Source organism: Myotis daubentonii, chromosome X (assembly GCF_963259705.1).
Source record: "Myotis daubentonii chromosome X, mMyoDau2.1, whole genome shotgun sequence".
Classification (NCBI taxonomy): domain Eukaryota; kingdom Metazoa; phylum Chordata; class Mammalia; order Chiroptera; family Vespertilionidae; genus Myotis; species Myotis daubentonii.
The window spans coordinates 86,620,222-86,642,670 of NC_081861.1; the positions used below are offsets into that span (position 1 = coordinate 86,620,222).

Below are 22,449 nucleotides of genomic sequence, written 5' to 3' on the forward strand. Positions count from 1 at the left end.
TAAAATTAAAATGATAAAGATGGTGAGATTATGAGATTTTTATTTGTTCGTCATACTTCTATTTCTTCATAGTTTTTTTAAATATATTTTTATTGATTTCAGAGAGGAAGGGAGAGGGAGAAATAGAAACATCAATGATGAGAGAGAATCATTGATCGGCTCCTCCTGCACGCCCCCTACTGGAGATGGATCCTGAAATTCAGGCATGTGCCCTGACCAGGAATCCTGACCTCCTGGTTCATAGGTCAATGCCCAACCACATAAGCCACACCAGCCTAGAAATCTTCACTAGGTGGAGATTTTTTTTTTCTCATCTTCACTTGAGGATATTTTTCCATTGATTTTTAGAGAGTGGGAAAGACAGAGAGAAATATCAATGTGGGAGAAGCACATCAATTGATTGCCTCCTGCATGAGTCCCAACTAGGGCCTGGACAAGGGAAGAGCCTACAACCGAAGTACGTGCCCTTGACCAGAATTGAACCCAAGGCCCTTCAGTCTGAAGGCCGATGCTCTAGCCACTGAGCAAAACAGGCTAGGGCAGTAGGTAGATATTTTGATTCCACTATTCTATTTGGAAGCTTGGCCAGTTTCATCAATATCATCCATTCATCATCATATACAGACCTTCAAAAGAATAACAATTTGAAATACACGTATGTTATAGAATCATCTCATGGATACTCACAATGTCAGAATCAAATGTGGCTTTAATGATAATCTAGATCAGGGGCTGTGATATCAATTGCCCACAATCACTAGATACCATCAATGAATAAAACAGGTCATTTATAAGAAAACACTTCCCTTCCACACACACACAAAATCCTGTCTCCATTCTCCAAACCCACCAAACTTTTAAAAAGAATATATGCAAGTGTTATGGTCTGTGGTCTGTACTTTTTCTCAATTTTGAAAGAGAAATATTTTGCTTTTGAAAAAAAACTATACAAGAAAAACAATACAACCTGAGTTTTGGGGAGATAAGAGGGAATAGTAACAACCATGGAAAAACAGAAAATAAATGCTTCATATAAAAGGGACAGGCTGCTACTCAGCTCTAGTTGACAATTCACATATGAAGTCTCTTACTTTTAAGTTCATGCAACTAATTTAAAATATGAGAAAAATGTGTCAAAAAGACATGTCTGAGGATTTGCTATAGCTTAGCTTGCAATCTTGATCTAACCCAACGTCCTACCTTGGGTATAATGGATAAAAATCACACTCACTGAGTGTCCTGATATTTCCTAGAGGTCACTCAGTTGACAGAACAGGAATTACAACTCAGATTTATGGTTAACTACAATGGGAGAATTCTGGTTTTTCTCAGAGAATTTTATACATTTAGGTAAGTGAAGTAGCTCATTAAGTGTTAAATATTATTTAATGGCAGATTTAAAGGCATGTGACTTTGGCCCTCAATAGTATAAAATACCATAAAAAGTATTTTCCATACAACACATGCTACTCCACATCCAAGAAGTTATCAATGAAAAGTATAATTTTTTTTTGCTCCATCCATATAGTATAGTTTTAAAAAAAAAGAATTTTGAAACAAAACATTATGAAACTTCTCTGTAGGTTAGTGTATCATCTCTGCTTTAATATTTTGAATTTAAAGTCTTTTTGACATATTCAGTACAATTACCAAAGATAGTGGGGAATATTAAATAGGTTTTTTTGTGAGTTACATTTTGCTGTTTTGTTGAACTTGCAAGTTTCTCCTAAATTTCTCATAAGTTTCAGTAATCTAGTATTATTACTTGTTAATCAGCTTGAGTAGGATGGTGGCCAGAGGGGAGCCGCCTGCCATAGCCACTGCTGGGTAGTGCTGCTGGGGAGGCAGGAGAGGCTCATTCCACTCCAGCTGCATTCCAGCTGTGAGCCTGGCGTCTTGCACCGGATCCGTCACTGAGCAGTGCTCCCGCTGTGGGTACGCACTGACCACCAGGGGGCAGCTCCTGCATTGAGTGCCTGCCCCTAGTGGTCAATGCACATCATAGCTACTGGTCAAACGTTTGACTGGTCACTTAGGGTTTTATATATATAGATTCCTACTTAGCCAAATGCCAAGAATTAGGCACAACAAAGGCTCCCCAAAACAATATATAGCATGAATTACTTACAGAGTCAGACATAACACTAGCAAATGTGTAAAAGGGCAATATGCAAAATAAATTTTTTAAAAGGAAGAATTATAATGGTGAAAACAGGGAAGAGAAGTAAGAAAGGAAGATTCAGCAAAGAACACACAATTCAATTCATTAACATAGATTTGCACTTTATTGTAATTTTGCATCCTGAGATAATAAAATTTTATATCTGACAAGTGAACGATGACAGAAGCAGCAGCAAAAGTTTCTGAGAGGCAGGTATTCTTAATTTTGGCACAGCCATAAATAGGTTAAGTTCTTGCGGGGGGTTACTCCAGAACTCAAAGGAGAAAAATGAATTCATTCCACAGGCTATGTAACAATATAAGATGCATGGAAGTTCTTGGCTTGAATGGACATAGCCACTTCTATTCTTTTCTAAAAAAGTTGTCCCAATAGGAATCCTCTGCCAAAAAATAGAAATCCTAGATTTTTCAAACAGATGTTTTGATCAATGCCTGTTTTGGCTACCAAGATTTCTTGTTTTTGCAGGTGAGACTCATTTATATGTGGTTAGTCCAAGGATGGCAAACTAGCTCACAGATTATATAATTTCAAACATTTAAACCTTGTTTCAAAGTCCATTAAAACAATTTTATACTATTTGTTTACTAGAAAAATAGAAAATTAATCCAAGATAAATGCAAAGAAAATATGCAGGAATAAAAGGAACTTTGCGAAAGTATTGCCTTGACTCATCACATTGAGTTTATGAGCAGAACTACTTTGAATCTCAGAAGATGATTTTTACTCTGATGCTAGAACATGACATTATAACACTTTCCACATTTGCAATTCTATGTGTGTGTATGTATACTTCACATACACATCTAAATAAATTAGCTCAGTTATATAATTCTGAAACAAACAAACAAAACTGAAGGCAAGTTCTAACCTGAAGTTATATAGTCCAATCTTGCCAAAAACACAAACACACATAATCTAGCATTTCATTATTTAGGGATGGGGTAAGCAGTCTGTGGAGAGGGTCAAATAATCTTAGTTACTTTATAAAAGTGGATCCCAACATTTCACCATAAGAATCCCTTTATTATTCCTTCCCATGTTTTCAAGTATTTTGTTTACTAAATTGTATGTAATAGGCTTTCTGATTTTTTTTATTATTCTGCGGCCATCCACAGCTTTTGATCAGTGTGTCATAACTACTGTTACATAGAATTGAAAAAATATAAGCAAAATGCATGGAAATTCAATTTCTTAGTTGACTTGTGAAGAAAAAATATTATGAGCAAATATATGATCTCTAGTATACTTTTTGAAATAGTGAAAAGGGTTCAAAGATGCCTTTACTGCTATCTTCATCTGCCCCAAGTTGGGAACCACTGGTTTATATCTACCCACTTTTCCTCCCTAAATCAAGTATTAGCATAACGTAACGTAACGTAACGTAACATAACACAACTACCCATGTTAACACATAGGGGATTGGTAACAAAATTTGCCACTGAAAATCAGATTAACTGTAACACTCATTCTGCAGGGTTTAACTGAGAAAGAAAACATAACAGATTTAAAGCAATTTATTTAAAAATACAAAACTATGATGTCCAGTATATCTTCTAGTCAACTTCAAAAATCACATTAATATATGAAAAAATCTTCAATTCCCCTGTGAGGTAGGACAAGAATATTGTCCCCACTTACACAATGAGGACACAAGGTACAGAGGAATTAAGCAGCAGAGCTAAGAACTGAACCAACCAGAAGTGACTTGGGTTTGAATTTCATACCACTTTCCTTTCCATTTAATATTATCAATTTGTTCCAACTGATCTTTTTGAAGATGTGGAGCTTAATAAGTCACTGAAACAGATAACGGATAGAATATGAAACTTTTTACATTAATGTTAAAGTAGGTCCTCTCATATCTCCATTGTTGTTACAGCTATAATTTTTGTCTGGATACCAACTATGTAGTTAGACTCCACATAGGCAAACACTACAGACCTGTCCTCAGTTCCTAGAGAAATTACATTAATTCTTATTACCATATAGGGCTGAGGTCTAGCAAGCATAAGGTTCTTTAAGTCTGTGTGATATGAATACATACCAGCTAGGAGCCAGTTGGTGAATCAAACTTACTGCGTGCAAGGCACTCTGGGAATACTCACAAAGTGTAGTAGATTTAAGAAAAATCATTCTGAGATTCTGTAGGGTAAAAATTTCTTAAGGATTCCTAAAATCAAAGAATATGATTAGGTGATTTCTAATTTTCTGTCTAGCTCTAGGCTCAACCTCATGATTTTACAGATAAAGAGATTGACACGTAATTTAAGTGACTTTTAAGGATCCCATAAGATTAGATAATTTCCTCATATAGTATGAATCTGAAGTCCACAGAAAAGAAAACATATTCTCAGGTTGCCATCATCAACCTTATTTTTAGACCACATATTACATAAAAAGGTAATGTTAATAAACCAATTTCTTTTCTGTGGAAAATTTTCCTATAGTTCACCATTTAAAGGAACCCAAACAGTTTGACAATTGTTGCAAAATGGATTTTTAAAGTAGAATTTTATAGGCATAGGAGGATCTAATTTCAATAAATTTGAGGATCTTATAATCAAATTAGCAAAAAAATATTTCCACTATGTGAAACTGCTCCCATTAAACAGATATAATTTCTATATTTTTCTAGATAAAAATAAATTCTAATGAAATATTATTCAAGCAGTGAGGTTTCTTTTAAAAATATTTTATTTATTGATTGATTTTTAGAGGGAGGGGGTAAGAAAGAGAGAAATATTGATCCCTTGTTCCACCCATCTATGCATTCATTGGTTGATTCTTGTTTGTGCCTTGATCAGGGATTGAACCCACAACCTCAGGTAGTAGTTAGTTATTGAGGTTTGATTTTGTAAGTGATTTGTAAGCAAAATTAAAATGTTAATTTTTAAAGCTCTCATACATTTGAAAAAAAACCCATTTTTTCAAAGACCTACAAATGTCGTGGAACTTCACTCCAATTATTACAAAACAAGAATAAATTTCATTAAAAATGGTAGAGTACTAAGTATTAATACAGTTCAATTGATCAGACAGTATTTATAGGTCATAATAATATGAATAGTATGTCTATTCAATACTTAAGTGGGTTTTGGTGGGGCTTCAATCCAAGACCATTGTTGTTCCAGAATCATGTTAAATTACACTTGCACTAGCATTAGAATTAAACTAGTTTTGTGAGTGACAGTCTTGTTCTGTAATATTTTGTCACTAATGGATCACATGATTAGGGGAAAAGAAAAAAACAGGCTTTAAACAGATTTAAACAAGTAGAAGAAATATAATGTGTTAGTGAAATATACTTAATTGAAAAGATAGTTTTAAATCTGATTTCTACCAATTCATCTATTCTTCCTCCTTTCACATAAGACGCTAATTTTGTTCAAAAAAGACAAGGCACTTTCCCATCCACTTCTAACAGTTGACTACAATGGTCTCTTTCCTGAATTAACATGAGGGTCAAAAGGGAACAAAGAATAGTTGAAAAAGGGTTAAAGTTTATTTCATTTTATCTACAATTCGAGTGCTTAAAGGTGTAATGGGGGTGGAGCTGCATAAAGGTAAGTTAGAGAGGAACCAGTTTTAACTTGTAACCTTAAAGATTTGTGAGATTTATATACTTTGGCAAATACATGTTATTTTCTCTGGAAATGACCACAGCAAGTTTAATAAAGGATTATTATGTAGCAAAAAAATTAAAAATTACTTTCTTCAATTAAAAAACAACTTTCACAAAAATATTTTACTAACTTGATGAAAATATCTGAGTACATTCTATCTTGAGGATAAAAGCAAAAAAGACCAGGGGGAGGAATTAATGACCACTAGTGTGCTCTGTCATTTCAGCATTCACTGTTGCCAATTTCATTGAAAACAATCCCTCCCCCAAAGCATTCTAAAACCCCAAATGAAAATTAGCCCCAGCCAAATGCAAATAGCTTGAAAAAGCAGTCATATAAGAAAGTAAAAAAGAATACTGGTTATTTTCTGAATAGTTTCAAGAAAATAAAATGAGTCAACCAGCATAATGATCAATAAAGTAACACATTTAAAAGCAATTAGAGTAGGTTTTAAAATTAAGTTTATACAAATGGTTTTTATAACAAATACTGTTGTAACTTGAATTATACTCTGTGACCTTCAGATGCACTCTATTTCTGTCTCAATATTTATATCATGGAAACGATTCACTACTTTCTGCTGTTCTTTGAGTAAAACCAAGTGTGATTTATACATGGTAGAAAAAGTTACAATGACCATCACATGGCTAAATGCTAAATTTATATAAAAAATGAGATTTTATGGATTGACATTTACAAGTAATTATTCTATCAGTGATAATTAGGAATTTTGTATTATTTTTCAAATCAATTTTGGTATTAAACTGTCACAGTTTGAAGCATAAACCTGATGATATTAACTGGAACATAAACCACAGATAAAATGTTTCCCTGACCTTACCTATAAAAAAAGACATTTGGTATGCATTTTCAGAGGTTTCCACCTTGTCTATAAAAATACACCTTCAGTTGTGCAGCATAGAAACATGATATTTGCAGACACACACAACATATGAAAAGTTAGATTCTGGGTGGCTGGGTGGTATGGTAATGGGGCTCTACTGAGGGAGGTGAAAAAGTGTTTGGACAAAAATTATAGTCACATATCAAATAAGGTTTCTTTTTCCCCCCTCTTCTATTACTGGTATAAGACTGTGGATGTCAAAGTAGGCATAAATTTTACAAGTGGCTTTAAAATGTTTGACCTTGTATGAAGAAATGATTGTTCTCTTCACTGGGATAAATGCTTGCCTAAAAAACTTTACTAAAAGCAATAAAAGGTAATAAATAAAATATTATTCAGTCCCAGATATTTTTATTTTTAGCACTAAGAATTACAAGTAATATATATATATATATATATATATATATATATATATATATATATATCAAATTCTAGAAGAATTAAAGTGTGGTGTTCTCACTTATCTTAATTGTGAGGCGAAATATGCACATACCACTGAAAGGCTATATGGGGTGAATTTATACAGTAAAATATTTTGGTCTAAATACTTGTCTTTCCTTATTTCTAATATCCAAATGTTGAAAAAAGATACTCAAAATTAAGATTAAGAATATTTTATCAGTTACGATTCAGCCACTACATATACTTTAGGTACAGCTTTTCAATTAGCTCTCTCTTTCCCAAAGTAGAATATCAGAATTCCAAAAGGGGGTTAGCAGTGGCATTCATGGGGATCTACCCACCATCTAAGCCATTTGAAATCTTGAAATATTCCTTTATAAGTCATAATTGTGTGTATTTTCAAACAAGGGAAATGAAACATTAAGGTAAATAAATGAGAATACTGAGGCTGTGAAATGTGTCAGATGTCAAATGAATTCTTTTGGGGATGGAAATGGAGGACAAAACTGGAACTACTAAATTAAATGGAAAAAATCAGGTTCTTGGTTTTAGGTGCAAGGCAGAATATCTCAAATTATTTTAATTTTAATCAACTCATTACAAAGGGCAACCCTGTTCTACAGCTGAAATTTTTAACATACTTATTGTGGCTTTGCCATACAATAGTATGTTAACAGTATGTACATTCCAAAGGATGCTTACAAACTTCAATCATATTAAAATCTATGCAGAATTGTTGGCAATACAGTAAGAGCAATATTAAATTCTGTAAACCATGGCATACCACATTGTACATTATGCAAAGAGACAATATTTACAAGTCGTTAGGAGTTTAAATATTTTATCCACTAACATAAATGATAATTTAGCTAAGTGCAGGACAAAACCAGTGCTATTAATTGCATGTCCTTTACAAGCAGGAAAGAGTAAAACCATTGCTAAAAGCTACCAATAGCTTATTTATGTATGTTTAATATGGGATTACAGAGCATTAAAGTAGCCTAGAAAAATGGTGCCTATTTAGAAACAGCAAGTAGGAAAATTATAAGGCAGCATGCTTAGAACAGTTTTTGGTTTTTTTAAAAACGCCAGCACTAATGTTTTATCTTTAATGGCAACTACATATACACATGTATGTGTGTATTTATTTAAAAATGGAGAGTGCAAAACACAAGCCTCATTTAACAACAACAACAAAAAAAGATGTGCAAATTTTCTTCTTAAACCAACACAAAAGAGTGAGGAAAATATTCTACCATTATAAAGAATAAATTGAACACAGAAGGAGACCATCTTCATTCCAAAATCATCTACAAGGCACTAAGGGTAGGAAATGACAGGTAACACAGAAGTGACTGAATAAAATTCCTCAGTCAGGTCGGAATATGGGATATTTTGGTAAGAATTCTATTAGTATTACCTGTAAAATAAAAACAAACAAGAATATTTGACATAATAATTTTCATTGACTATATCTTACATATATCCCAGAAACTTTATACTCATTTTTCACAAGACTATATTTTATAAGTGAAATATATAAAACAGTTTTAAAAAGAATTTACCACATATTTTTGTTAGATTGAAAATTAAATCAAATTGGCAAATATAATTACTTACTGTAGCTAACAGTTTTTATTACCTGATTTAAAATAACTATTTGTTTAGGTGAAGAAAAGTAAACCCTATTACATTATTATGTCCTTCCACATCTTCCCCCTCCCTTTTTTTTTTTTAGCAAAGTGGAAGAAATTAAAATTGTGCTATACGGATTAGAAAAATACCTTTATCTATATTACATCTATATATTTTTCTATTAAAGCTGCTATTTGCTTGAGTATTACTATCTTTTACAAGTTGTTTGTAAAAAATAATAAAGTATCTAAATGGATTAAAACATTTTAATTAAAGGTTTGAAAATATAATAATGAAAAGATATTTACAAAGATATTTGTAAAGTTACATAAATTTAATATGTAAATGTATAATAGTAGATTTTAGATTTGTGGTTATTTGTACATTTCCCTCAAAAAACTATTCAAAGTGGAGAAAGATACCATAACAATCCTTATTTCGGCAATGGAAATGGAATGTTTATTATGAAATACTAGAGGCCTAGTGCATGAAATTCATGCACTGGGCAGGGGGAACCCTCAGCCCAGCCCGCACCCTCTCCAATCTGGGACCCCTCAGACATCCCTCTCACAATCCAGGTCTGCTGGCTTCCAACTGCTTGCCTGCCTGCCTGCCTGATTGCCCCTAACCGCTTCTGCCTGCCAGCCTGATCACCCCATAACCACTCCCCTGTCAGCCTGATTATGCCTAACTGCTCCCCTGCTGGCCCGATTGCCCCTAACTGCCCTCCCCTGCTTGCCTGGTCACCCCCAACTGCCTTCCCTTGCCAGCCTGGTCCCCCCCAACTACCCTTCCTCCCCTGCAGGCCTGGTCACCCCTAACTGCCATCCCCTGCAGGCCTGGTCCCCTCCAACTGCCCTCCCCTGCTGGCCTGGTCTCCCCTAACTGCCCTCCCCTGCAGGCCTGATCACCTGCAACTGCCCTCCCCTGCCGGCCATCTTGTGTCCACATAGGGGCAGCCATCTTGAGCGAGGGCATGATGGTCAATTTGCATATTACCGCTTTATTATATAGGATATACTGCATGTCAGTAACTTGAAACTTGGATAAATTTCATATTCTTTTTAATGTTAATGATGTTGAATTTATCACATTGGCTATATGTGAATTTATGTTTTATGATTAAGATTGCCTAGGTTTCAGTAAAAAATGTAGAAACTACAGTTTCTTTACTAAAAAAATGTCAGCTAAGAAAAAAAAAGGCAGGCAAATGAATCCAGAAATCAGTTCCTATATTAAGCAGGCTTCAACAAGATTACAGCTGCACCCAACACCATATGCAATGGTTTGCACCTATGTTAAAAGATTAAAGTTGTGCAATATTTTCTTCTTTTAAAAAACAATCATTGCTTTTTTTAAAAAAAAAAACTTTAACAATTTAAAAAACTATGCTTTTATTTATTTCACAGAGAGGAAGGGAGAGTGAGAGAGGGATAGAAACATCAATATGAGAGAAAATCATTGACCAGCTGCCTTCTGCATGCCCCCTACTGGGGATGAAGCCCACAATCTGGGCATGTACCCTGACCAGGAATCAAACCATGACTTCCTGGTTTCATGGGTCTATGCTTATCCAATGAGCCACACTGGCCAGGCTTCTTTTTTAAAAAATAGTTTATTGACTTTTGGAGAAAGAAGAAGGGAGAAGAGAGGAACACTGATGTGAGAGCATAACATTGATCAGCTGCCTCTTGCTCACCCCCTACCAGGGATCGAGCCCACAACCTGGTCATGTACCCTGGCTGGGAATTGAACCAGCAACCTTTTGGTGCATGGGACGATGCCCAACCAACTGAGCCACATCAGCCAGGTCAGTGTGCAATATTTTCATCTGAGCACACTAGCTGAGATTTTTCTAAGCTCTAAATAACTGCTAGCTTTCAAGATATCTTATGTTGGCTACAAAGCTAAAGAAGGTGGAGAAAACCTCTATGTTCTAACTGATTAAAGTTCAGCCTGAGGAAAAAAAAGGTAGAAAGTTGATTTGACATATGGTAAATGTAGTAAAATGTAACAATTAGGATGGGATCAACAATAGTTTAATTAAAAAACAACTGCATACTTACATACTCCATCATATTGCTAGTTTCACATTTCCTTTTAGTCAACTTCCAGTGTAAAGCAAGCTAAGAAAGTACAGTTTGTTAAGAATTTTGTTATCAATTTATACTAATTATTACCAATACATTTGAATAAATCACTGAAAACAATCCAAGAGTAAGTACAAGATAAAAAAAAATAGCATTTAAAAATACCTGTTAAAGAATATACATTGAAAATTGAGTATTAATTCTCTAATCCATTCTTTTGTGGCCTGAAAAATTCTCATTTTTTTTCAATTTAATAATACAAATATATAAATAGGGTACTTATTTGCTTAAATTTCTTACCTTGTGATATAATCTGTTATTTTCCCATTCTAATAACTTCTGAATTGATCTTCTGGTCTAAGAGTAAGAATCAAGACTTTGTTACAAGATGACTTAGGGAACTTTATAAACTATGTGTATCTATATTTTTCTGCTTATTTGTAAGATCCCATTATTTTCTCCTCTTGTTTTTCTATTGGAAATTAGAAAAAAACCCCACAATGTAATTGACAGAAACTTCCAAAAGAGGAGCAATATTTCAGGTGGTTATTATAATAAAATTGCATTCCCTCCCTCCTTCATATATACATACACATACACACTTGCATATGTGGGATTTTAATATACGCATTTCAAAAGGAAATGTATACAACTTACCCTGTGTTGTGAGTCCATTCACTGAATTATTGTGAAACATTACTAATACTTCTAGAAGTCTATTTATGAATGTAATCTACATTTTCATATATTTTTCCACAAGGTTGCTTTTTCAATATACATGCAATATGCCAAGCTAATATGATTTCTCTCAGAAAATTTTCCTATCAGAACTCCTAGCACAATGCTTGGCATTCAGTAGTCAGTCCAGGTCTACAGGTTCAGTAAAGCAAGCCAACATATATCAGAATTTCCACTGGAAAAAAAAAATCTTAAAAACAGCCAGTGAGAAAACTTGTATTTAGAGGGAAAAATATAGAGAAACAGCACTGCAGTAAACAGAAGAACAGAGGTTGAGTTTCTCCATTTGGAGTGCATATATTTTGTAGGGAGTAAAAAAAGCTTTCAAAACCTTTGAAAACATTAAAATAAAATATTTCTAGGCATTTGAATTCTTATTTAAAGAGTTTTATAATGTTTCTGATAAACAAGCTAATAGGCATTGTTACATTTTAAAACTATTTACATATAATTTACATATGACTATATTTGAAATGATTTCCAAAGCACTAGCACAAGAAACTATTCTACCTGTTCACCTACGTAAGTTAACAACCAATAGCAATTGTATTCAGTACATTTACAGTGGGCCAGATCAGCAACACTACCAGCTAGAGTTAGCCGTGGGGACCTTGCACTTGAAAGAATCTCTCTAAACAAATTCAGATAGTTAAAGAAAGAGATTGAATTAGTAATTATAAATCTTTCCACAAAGAAAAACCCAGACCCCCTGAAAAGTGAGGGGGTCTCAGCCCAAAACAGGGTTCCTAAACCCAGAACACCAATGCCGGCAAGAAGAGCCCACATAACAAATGGCTGTGAAAATCACTGGGGATTCCTTCCATTCAGGTGAGACAGAAGGCTGGTGAAAATCCAGGTGTCATCTTAAAAAGACAGCACACAAACACTTGCTTGAAGGGATCCACCCTGGGCTCCTGTAGAGAGATGGCAGCTCGGCAGGGCCCCAGAGTCATACAGAGATACTAAGTTGTATGATTTTAACATGAGGGCCAGAGGGACAGCTGCCAATGTCCCTGAATTGAATCCTCCTCCTGTGCAACCCACAGGCATCTTTTCCTGGGTTGAGGACTCTCCCCACTGGGTATTTGCCTGGTGAGTTATACTAGCTCTACCCTGGTGACTCTCTAAGGCCCCACCCTACCCAATTCCCACAAGACCCGAGGCACTGTCAGTAGCAACCACTCTGGGCCCACATTATAGTATTTCTTAAAAAATGCTTGAGGAATTCCACTGATTCTTGAGGGGGTGAGATATACAGGAAGAAACATTGTATGGCTTCATGTCTAGAGCCATCTTCCTCCACTGTGAACAGGCATTAACTTTCTTGTGTTGAGCCCTCCCTCCACACAGCCACATCTTAATCTGCATTAGCCTGGTGAACTTTCCTAGCTCCATTCTGAAGGCTCCTTGAAACTGCCCAACCACAAAGTTCCACAGGCCCCAGGTGGGTGACAGCTGGCCTTTGTGTACTCTGAGACTTTTGCTGAGTGGCCTCAAACCCAACACTGGCACCAAGCCTGAAACTGTTTTAACCTGGCAAACACCACTTGCCCCACCCTGGTGACTCACTAAGTACCACCTGATGCTATTTCAGTGGCTGAGATGTATGGGAAGCTGGCAGGCAGTAGTGGGTCTTGGGGTGCCTTGGGCCATTTGCTGCAGGCTTGGTACAGGAAGCAGCAGGCCTAGGTTCACAGTTTGGCCCTTCTCACTTCACATGCACCCTGGCTAAGAACAGGCAGCTAACAAATGCAGTTGGCTTTATATTTCATAATAGGTAGCCCCAGCTGGTCACAGGAAGCATCTGATATTGACCTGCACTGGAGTCCCTTCACAGAAGACAACAGAGCTCACAGAGCACAACAGAACTAACAGAGCACCATCTGATAAACTCTGTAAGTGCCACTCCTAAAGGGAGCTCTCAGCCAGCACCAGGAACATGCTGGGGCAAATTATGCAATGTGCGATCAGACCTTGCTCAGCTGCTCATACTCTGTGATCATGGCAAATCTGCACAGCCAGCCAGCTTTAGCGTCAATAGCAGCCATGGACATGCCAACAGCAATCAAGGCTCATATAAATTATACAAGAAACAGTCCTGGCTCAGGTGGTCAGGGAGATGGCCCCACAAGACACTTACTACATTAGGCCACTCAACCAAGACTGAGAAATATAGCAGATCTACTTAATACATAGAAACAAGCAAAGAGAAGCAGCCAAAATGGGAAAACAAAGAAACATGACTCAAATGAAAGAGCTAAAGAAATCTCCAAAAAAAAGAGCTAAATGAAATTGAGGCAAGAAATCTACCAGATACAGAGTTCAAAAGAATGGTTAAAAGGATGCTCAAGGAATTGAGTGAGAACTTCACCAAGGAGATAGCAAGGATAAAAAAGGATATAGAAAACATAAAAAGGAACCAGTCAGAAATGAAGACTAAAATAACTGAAATGAAGAACATACTAGAAGGAATAAATAGATTAGGTGAACCAGAGAACTAAAGTAGCTACTTGGAAGACCAGGTAGCAGAAAATGCCCATCAGAGCAACAAAAAGAAAAAACAAATTTTAAAAATGAGGATATTTTAAGGGACATCTGAAACAACATCAAGGGTGGCAACATCTATATTGGGTGGGCAAACTTTTTGACTCGAGGGCCACAATGGGTTCTTAAACTGGACCGGAGGGCCGGAACAAAAGCATGGATGGAGTGTTTGTGTGAACTAATATAAATTCAAAGTAAACATCATTACATAAAAGGGTACGGTCTTTTTTTTTTTTTTTAGTTTTATTCATTTCAAACGGGCCGGATCCGGCCTGCGGGCTGTAGTTTGCCCACGGCTGATCTATATCATAAAAGTACCAGAAGGAAAAGAGAGCAAGCGATTGAGAACCTATTTGAAGAAATAATGACTGAAAACTTCCATAACCTGCTAAAGGAAAAACATACACAAGTTCAGAATATGCTGAGTCCCAAACAAGATGAAACCAAAGAACATACTATATAATAAAAGGCTAATATGTAAATTGTCCACTTGGGAGTTTGACCACTTGCTATGGTGTGCACTGACCACCAGGGGGCAGCACAGAACGAAGGAAGGCCCTGGCCAGCAGCTGTCAGCCAGGGGATGGAAGGCCCCAATCGGACTTGATTGCCAGCCAGGCCTAGGGACCCTATCCATGCATGAATTTTGTGCACTGGGCCTCTAGTCATAAATAAAATGGCAATAGTTAAAGACAAAGAGAGAATCTTAGAAGCATCAAGAGAGCCTGGGACAGTGTTGCTCAATGATTGAGCATTGACCCAAGAACCAGGAGGTCATGGTTTGATTCCCTGTCAGGGCACAGACCCAGGTTGCAGGCTTGATCCCCAGCACGGGTTGAGCAGGAAGAAGCCGGTCAATGATTCTCTCTCATCATTGATGTTTCTATCCCTCTCTTCCTCTCCCTTCCTCTCTTTGAAATCAATAAAAACATATTAAAAAAAAAAAGCACCAAGAAAAAGACAGTTATTTATCTCCAAGAGAGCTCCCATAAGACTGTTAGTTGATTTCTCAAAAGAAACATTTCAGGCCAGAAGGGATTGGCATGATATATTCAAAATGATGAAAACCAAGGACCTATAACCAAGACAATTCTAACCAAGTAAGCCTATCATTTAGAATTGAAGGAGAAATAAATGGTTTCTAAGACAAGAAAAAGCTAATGGAGTTCATGATCATCAAACCAATATTACATGAAATGTTAGTGGATCTTCTTTAAGAAGAAGAGAGGAACATAGGTTTAAAGAATAAAATGGTAATAAATATGTACCTATCAATAATGACTTTAAATGTACATAGATTAAATGCTCCAATGAAAATTATAAAGTGACAGAATGGATAAGAAAACAAGAACCATATATATGATGTATACAAAAGACCCACCTGAGAACAAAGCATACACATAGACTGAAAGTAAAGAGATGGGAAAAAACATATCTTAAAAATGGAAATTAAAAAAAGCTGAGGTAGCAGTACTTATATCCCACGGAATACACTTTAAAAATGCTATAATAAGAGAAAAAGGAGGACATTAGATAATGATAAAGAGTTCAATCCAACAAGATGATTTAACCCTTGTAAACATTTTTGCATCCTCTTAAATATATAAATCAAATCTTGATAGATATAAAGGGATAGATTGACAGCAGTACAGTCATAGTAGGGGATTTTAATACCACATTGACATCAATGGATAGAACTTTCAGACAAAATAGTAACAAGGAAACAGCAGCCTTAAATGTCACACTAAATCAGATGGATTTAATTGGGATCTTCAGAGTATTTCACTTCAAAGCAAAAAAAATACGTTCTTCTCAAGTGTACATGGAATAATCTGAAAGATAGACCACATGTCAGGACACAAAATAAGTACATACAAGTTCAAGAATATTGAAATAATATGAAGAATCTCCTCAGATCATAAGGGAAAAAAAAGTAGAAATCAACTACAATAAAAATCTCAAAAACATTCAAATACATGGAGGCTACATAGCATGTTATTAAACAATGAATGGGTTACCAATGATATCAAAGAAGAAGAACTTCATGGAAACAACTGAAAATGAACACGTAACAACCCCAAATCTATAGGACAGGGAATTTCATAACTTTATAGGCCTAACTAAAGAAGCAAGAAAAATCTCAGATAAATGATTTAACCCTATATTAAAACAATTAGAAAGAGAACAACAAAAGTCCAGAAGAAGAAGGAAGGAAATAAAGATCAGAGCAGAAATAAATGACACAGAGAATTTAAAAAACAATACAAAAGATCAATGAAACTAAGAGCTGATTCTTTGAAAAGATAAACAAGATTGATGAATCTTTAGCCAGACTCATAAAAAAACACCAAAAAACCATGAGAGAGCCCTGACAAGCAATTCAATGGTTAGCACATCAACCAGTACACTGGAGGGTTGTGGGTTTGATTCCCAGTCAAAGTAACATACCTTGGTTGCAAGCTTGATCCCCGCCACAGGCAGATCAGTGTGCATGTGGGAGGCAACAAACTGATGTCTCTCTCTCAAATCGATGTTTCTCTCTCCTTTCTGTCTCTTCCCCTTCCGCTCTTTGCTAAAAATCAATGGAAAAAATATCCTCACTCCTTGGGTGAGAATTAAAAAAAAAGAAGCAAAGAGAGGGGACCCAAATAAATAAAATCAGAAATGAAAGAGGCAAAGTAACAACTGACATCACAGAAATACAAAGGATTGTAAGAAAATACATTGAGCATCTATATGTCAACAAAATGGACAACCTGGGTGAAATGGACAAATTCCTAGAAACATACAATCTTCCAAAACTCAATTAGGAAGAATCAGATCTGACCACTAGGCCAATAACAACTAAAGAAATTGAAGCAGTTATGTACAAACTCCCAACAAATAAAAGTTTTGGACCACATGGCTTCACAGGTGAGTTTTACCAAACATTAAAAGAAGAACTAACACCTATCCTTCTTGATCTATTTAAAAAAATTTAAGAGGAAGGAAGACTTACAAGCTCTTTATGAGTCCAGAATTATCCTAATTTCAATATCAGATAAAGACACTACAAAGAAAGAAAATTACAGGCCAATATCTCTGATGATCATACTAGTAGATGCTAAAATCCTCAACAAAATATTAGTAAAGCATCTCCAGCAATATATTAAAAAGATCATATACAATGATCAAGCGGGATATATTCCTGGGTACTAGGTTGGTACAATATTCAGAAATCAATAAATGTGATACACCATATAAACAAAATGTAAGATAAAAAATCACGTGATCCTATCAATAGATTCAGAAAAAGCATTTGGTAAAATCCAGCAACAATTTATGATAAAATCTCTCAGCAGACTGGGAATACAAGGAACATACCTGAACATAATAAAGGCCATATATGACAAACCCTCAGCTAACATCATAATCAATGGGCAAAAACTAAAAGTGTTTCCCTTAAAAACAGGAAGAAGACAGGTTTGCCCACTTTCACCACTCTTATTCAACATAGTACTTGCCACAGTGATAAGACAAGAAAGAGAAAAAGGCATCCAAATTGGAAAGGAGGAAGTAAAACTATCATTATTCACAGATGACATGATAGTGCACATAGAAAACCCTAAAGACTCCACCAATACACTGTGGTATCACCTCACACCTGCCCAAATGGCTACCATTAGTAAACAAATTTGGCAAAGTAGCAGGATATAAAATTAACATCTAGAAATTGATAGCATTTTTATACACCAATAATGAACTCTCAGAAAAAGAAACTAAAAAAGTCACATTTACCATTGCAATGAAAAAAATAATATATTTAAGAATATACTTAAGGAAGGAGGTAAAAGACCTGTACTTGGAAAACTATAGGGCATTGAAAAAAGAAATAGGAAGAACCAAGATGGCGGCATAGGTTAACGCCGGAGTTTGCTGCTTTGAACAACTACTTCAAAAATGAAACTAAAAAACTGAACGGACATCACCCAGAACCACAGGAACGCTGGCTGAGTGGAAGTTCTACAACTAAGAGGAAAGAGAAACGCATATGGACACTCAGAGGAGGCGCAGTGCTGAAGTCAAATTCTGAGGTGCGGAGTGCGTGGAGCGGGCTGGCAGCGGAGGGCACGGTTGGCGTTTTCAATCGGGAGGGAGTCGCAGACTCTGAGCTCCAGATACAGGCGAGTCTTTAAGGACCCAGACTCAAACGGGAGAAGCGGGACTGTCTGGCTTCGGTCAGAGCGAGTGCAGCTTTCTCTCCGAGCTTTGCAGTAGGTGCTGGGACTCAGAGGCAGAGCCCCTGGGGACAGGACTGAGAGCCGCCATAACTGCTCTCTCCGGCCCACCCTGTTGATCCTGTGCTACCCACCCCGCCCAAGCCCTGCACAGAGGCATTTGCCGGATAGCACCTCCCTAGAGGACAGAAGTTCTCTCACTGCTGACACAGCTGATTCTCATAGCCACTTGGCCTGGAGGTCAAACCCTCCCTGGTATTAGCTACAACAATCAAGGTTTAACTATAAGACTGCGAACAAAGACCGCTAGGGGGTGCACCAAGGAAGCATAACAAAATGCGGAGACAAAGAAACAGGACAAAATTGTCAATGGAAGATATAGAGTTCAGAACCACACTTTTAAGGTCTCTCAAGAACTGTTTAGAAGCCGCCGATAAACTTAATGAGATCTACAAGAAAACTAATGAGACCCTCGATGTTATATTGGGGAACCAACTAGAAATTAAGCATACACGGACTGAAATAACGAATATTATACAGACTCACAACAGCAGACCAGAGGAGTGCAAGAATCAAGTCAATGATTTGAAATGCGAGGAAGCAAAAAACACACAACCGGAAAAGCAAAATGAAAAAAGAATCCAAAAATGCGAGGATAGTGTAAGGAGCCTCTGGGACAGCTTCAAGCGCACCAACATCAGAATTATAGGGGTGCCAGAAGATGAGAGAGAGCAAGATATTGAAAACCTATTTGAAGAAATAATGACAGAAAACTTCCCCCACCTGGTGAAAGAAATGGACTTACAGGTCCAAGAAGCGCGGAGAACCCCAAACAAAAGGAATCCAAAGAGGACCACACCAAGACACATCATCATTAAAATGCCAAGAGCAAAAGATAAAGAGAGAATCTTAAAAACAGCAAGAGAAAGAAACTCAGTTACCTACAAGGGAATACCCATACGACTTTCAGCTGATTTCTCAACAGAAACTTTGCAGGCCAGAAGGGAGTGGCAAGAAATATTCAAAGTGATGAATACCAAGAACCTACAACCAAGATTACTTTATCCAGCAAAGCTATCATTCAGAATTGAAGGTCAGATAAAGAGCTTCACAGATAAGGAAAAGCTAAAGGAGTTCATCACCACCAAACCAGGATTATATGAAATGCTGAAAGGTATCCTTTAAGAAGAGGAAGAGGAAGAAAAAGGTAAAGATACAAATTATGAACAACAAATATGCATCTATCAACAAGTGAATCTAAGAATCAAGTGAATAAATAATCTGATGAACAGAATGAACTGGTGATTATAATAGAATCAGGGACATAGAAAGGGAATGGACTGACTATTCTTGGGGGGGAAAGGGGTGTGGGAGATGCGGGAAGAGACTGGACAAAAATCATGCACCTATGGATGAGGACAGTGGGTGGGGAGTGAGGGCGGAGGGTGGGGTGGGAACTGGGAGGAGGGGAGTTATGGGGGGGAAAAAAGAGGAATAAATGTAATAATCTGAACAATAAAGATTTAATTAAAAAAAAAAGAAATAGAAGATGACACAAACAAGTGGAATCATAGACCATGTTCGTGGATAGAAAGAATTAACATTATTAAAATGTCCATACTACCCAAATCAATCTACAGATTCAATGCAATCCCTATTAAAATAGCATACTTCACAGATTAAGACCAATATTCCAAAACTGTATATAGAACCAATAAAGACCCGAACAGCTACTACAATCTTGAGAAAGAAGTACAAATTTGGAGGGATCGCAACTCTGGATAGCAAACTACCAGGTGTACCGGTTAATAATGCGGATTTTTTTTTCACTAGATGGAGTTACACATATATTGATATATATATGCGATTTGATATGTATGTTATTTTGTTGTATTGACAGCAAGCTTCAAAACTTCATATATCAAACTTGCTGAAGGTGTTAACATAGATATTTTTACGCTTAAAAATATCGAATTTCGTGCCAAAAAAAAGAGAATTTGTGGGAAGTTTTAATTCATTAATTTTTTTTTTTTATTTTGAAGAAAAGTGCTGCTGAAAGTTATCATATACTCCGGGAAGCTTATGGTGAACATGCTCCATCTCAAGATACTTGTGAACGCTGGTTTAAACGCTTTAAAAGTAATGATTTCTATATGAAAGACAAAGAATGTCCAGGTAAACTGAAAAAATTTGAAGACCAACAATTACAAGCAGTATTGGATGAAGATCCGTATAAAACTCAAAAACAACTTGCAGAAAGATTAAACGTTGCTCAGCAAACAATTTCTGATAGTTTACAAGCAATGGGAAAGATTTTAAAGGAAGGAAAATGGGTGCCACATCAACTGAACAAAAGACAAATGGAAAGCCGAAAAGTCATCAGTAAAATGTTGCTTCAACAGCACGGCATGGCATGGCATGAAAGAAAGTCTTTTTTTGCATAGAATTGTGACTGGCGATGAAAAGTGGATTTATTTTGAGAATCCCAAATGCACAAAATCATGGGTTGATCCAGGTCAACCATCAACATCAACTGCAAGGCCAAATCTCTTCGGAAAGCAGACAATGCTCTGCGTTTGGTAGGATCAGGAAGGTGTGGTGTATTATGAGCTTCTAAAACCAGGTGAAACCATTAATACTGATCGCTACCGACAACAAATAATCAATTTGAACCACACTTTGATTGTAAAATGACCAGAATTGGCTAGAAGACACGGCAAAGTAATTTTGCTTCATGATAACACACCATCATACACTTCAAAACTAGTTAAAGACATGTTAAAAGATCTTGCCTGGGAAGTATTAACACACCTGCCATATTCACCAGACCTTGCTCCTTCAGATTACCACTTGTTCCGATCGATGGCACATGCACTTTCTGAGCAGCACTTTAAAACGTACGAAGAAGTGTAAAATTGGGTCTCTGAATGGTTTGCCTCAAAACAAGAAAAGTTCTATTGGGACTCTATTCACAAATTACCTAAAGATGGGGGAAATGTGTAGGTAGCGATGGACATTACTTTGAATAAAGCACTTTTGATGTTTCTCTTGAAATTATCGTGTTTTCTTTGATTACAAAATCCGCATTATTAACCGGTATACTACAAAGCCACGATAACCAAAACAGCTTGGTAATGGCATAATAACAGGCACATAGATCAATGTAAGTGAACAGAGACCTTAGAAATCAATCCACACCAATATAGTCAATTAATATTTGAAAAACAATATGAGAACATACAACAGAGTAAAGACAGTCTCTTCAATAAATGGTGCGGGAAAATTGGACAGATACATGCGAAGGAAAAAAAAAAAAAGAAACTAAACCACCAACATACACAAGAATAAACTCAAAATGAATAAAAGTCTTAAATGTAATTCATGAAACCATAAAAATCCTAGAAGAAAACATCGGCAGCAAAATCTCAGACATATGTAGCCAAATTTTTGCCAATAACATCTCATAGGACAAGAGAAACAAAGGAAAAAGTAAACAAATGGGACTCCATCAAAATAAAAAGCTTCTGCACAGCAAAAGAAACCATCTTCGAAATGAAAAGGGAACTCACTGTATGGGAGAACATATTCACCAGTGATACATCTGAGAAGGGGTTAATTTCCAAAATATATAAAGAAGTCATACAAGTCAACAAAAGGAAGACAAATAATCTATAATAATAAAAGTGTAATATGCAAATCGACTGAACAGCCGAACAGTGGAACGACCAGTCCAGACGACCACGCTATGACACCCACTGGCGCCAGGCCACCAAGGTGGGTGCAATGTGATTGGTGGGGGAGCACCCTTGCCATTGCCCCATGATCGCCCTGCAGAGGGAGGCCCAGGCCACTGGCCAGCGGGGTGATCAATCGGGGGGCTCCACGATTGCCTCAAAGAAGGAGGCCCAGGCCACCCTCTACAGGGCGATTGATCGGGGAGGGGCTCCGCAATCAATTACCCCAAAGAGGGAGGCCCAGGCTACCTGGTGGCAGTGCTGAGGTGGGTGGGCGGGGCCTCCCTCTGTGGGGAAATCGATTGCAGGGCACCAGGACTGTGAGAAGGCGCAGGCAGGGCTGAAGTACCCCCTCCCCACCAGTGCAGAATTTCATGCAC

At 36.7% G+C, this 22,449-nt stretch overlaps 1 protein-coding gene across 1 annotated transcript in view; it reads right to left on the bottom strand.

Moving 5' to 3' along the window:
- Positions 1-2,285: 2,285 nt before the first annotated feature.
- Positions 2,286-22,449, bottom strand: part of CHIC1 (cysteine rich hydrophobic domain 1) — a 130,004-nt gene continuing 109,840 nt past the window's right edge. Inside the window, exons 4-6 of the mRNA XM_059679286.1 lie at positions 11,137-11,193; positions 10,813-10,872; positions 2,286-8,531 (exon numbers count right to left, since the gene is read on the bottom strand). Coding sequence (XP_059535269.1) covers positions 8,481-8,531; positions 10,813-10,872; positions 11,137-11,193 — 168 coding nt within the window. The 3' untranslated portion in view covers positions 2,286-8,480. The remainder of the gene's footprint in view (positions 8,532-10,812; positions 10,873-11,136; positions 11,194-22,449) is intronic.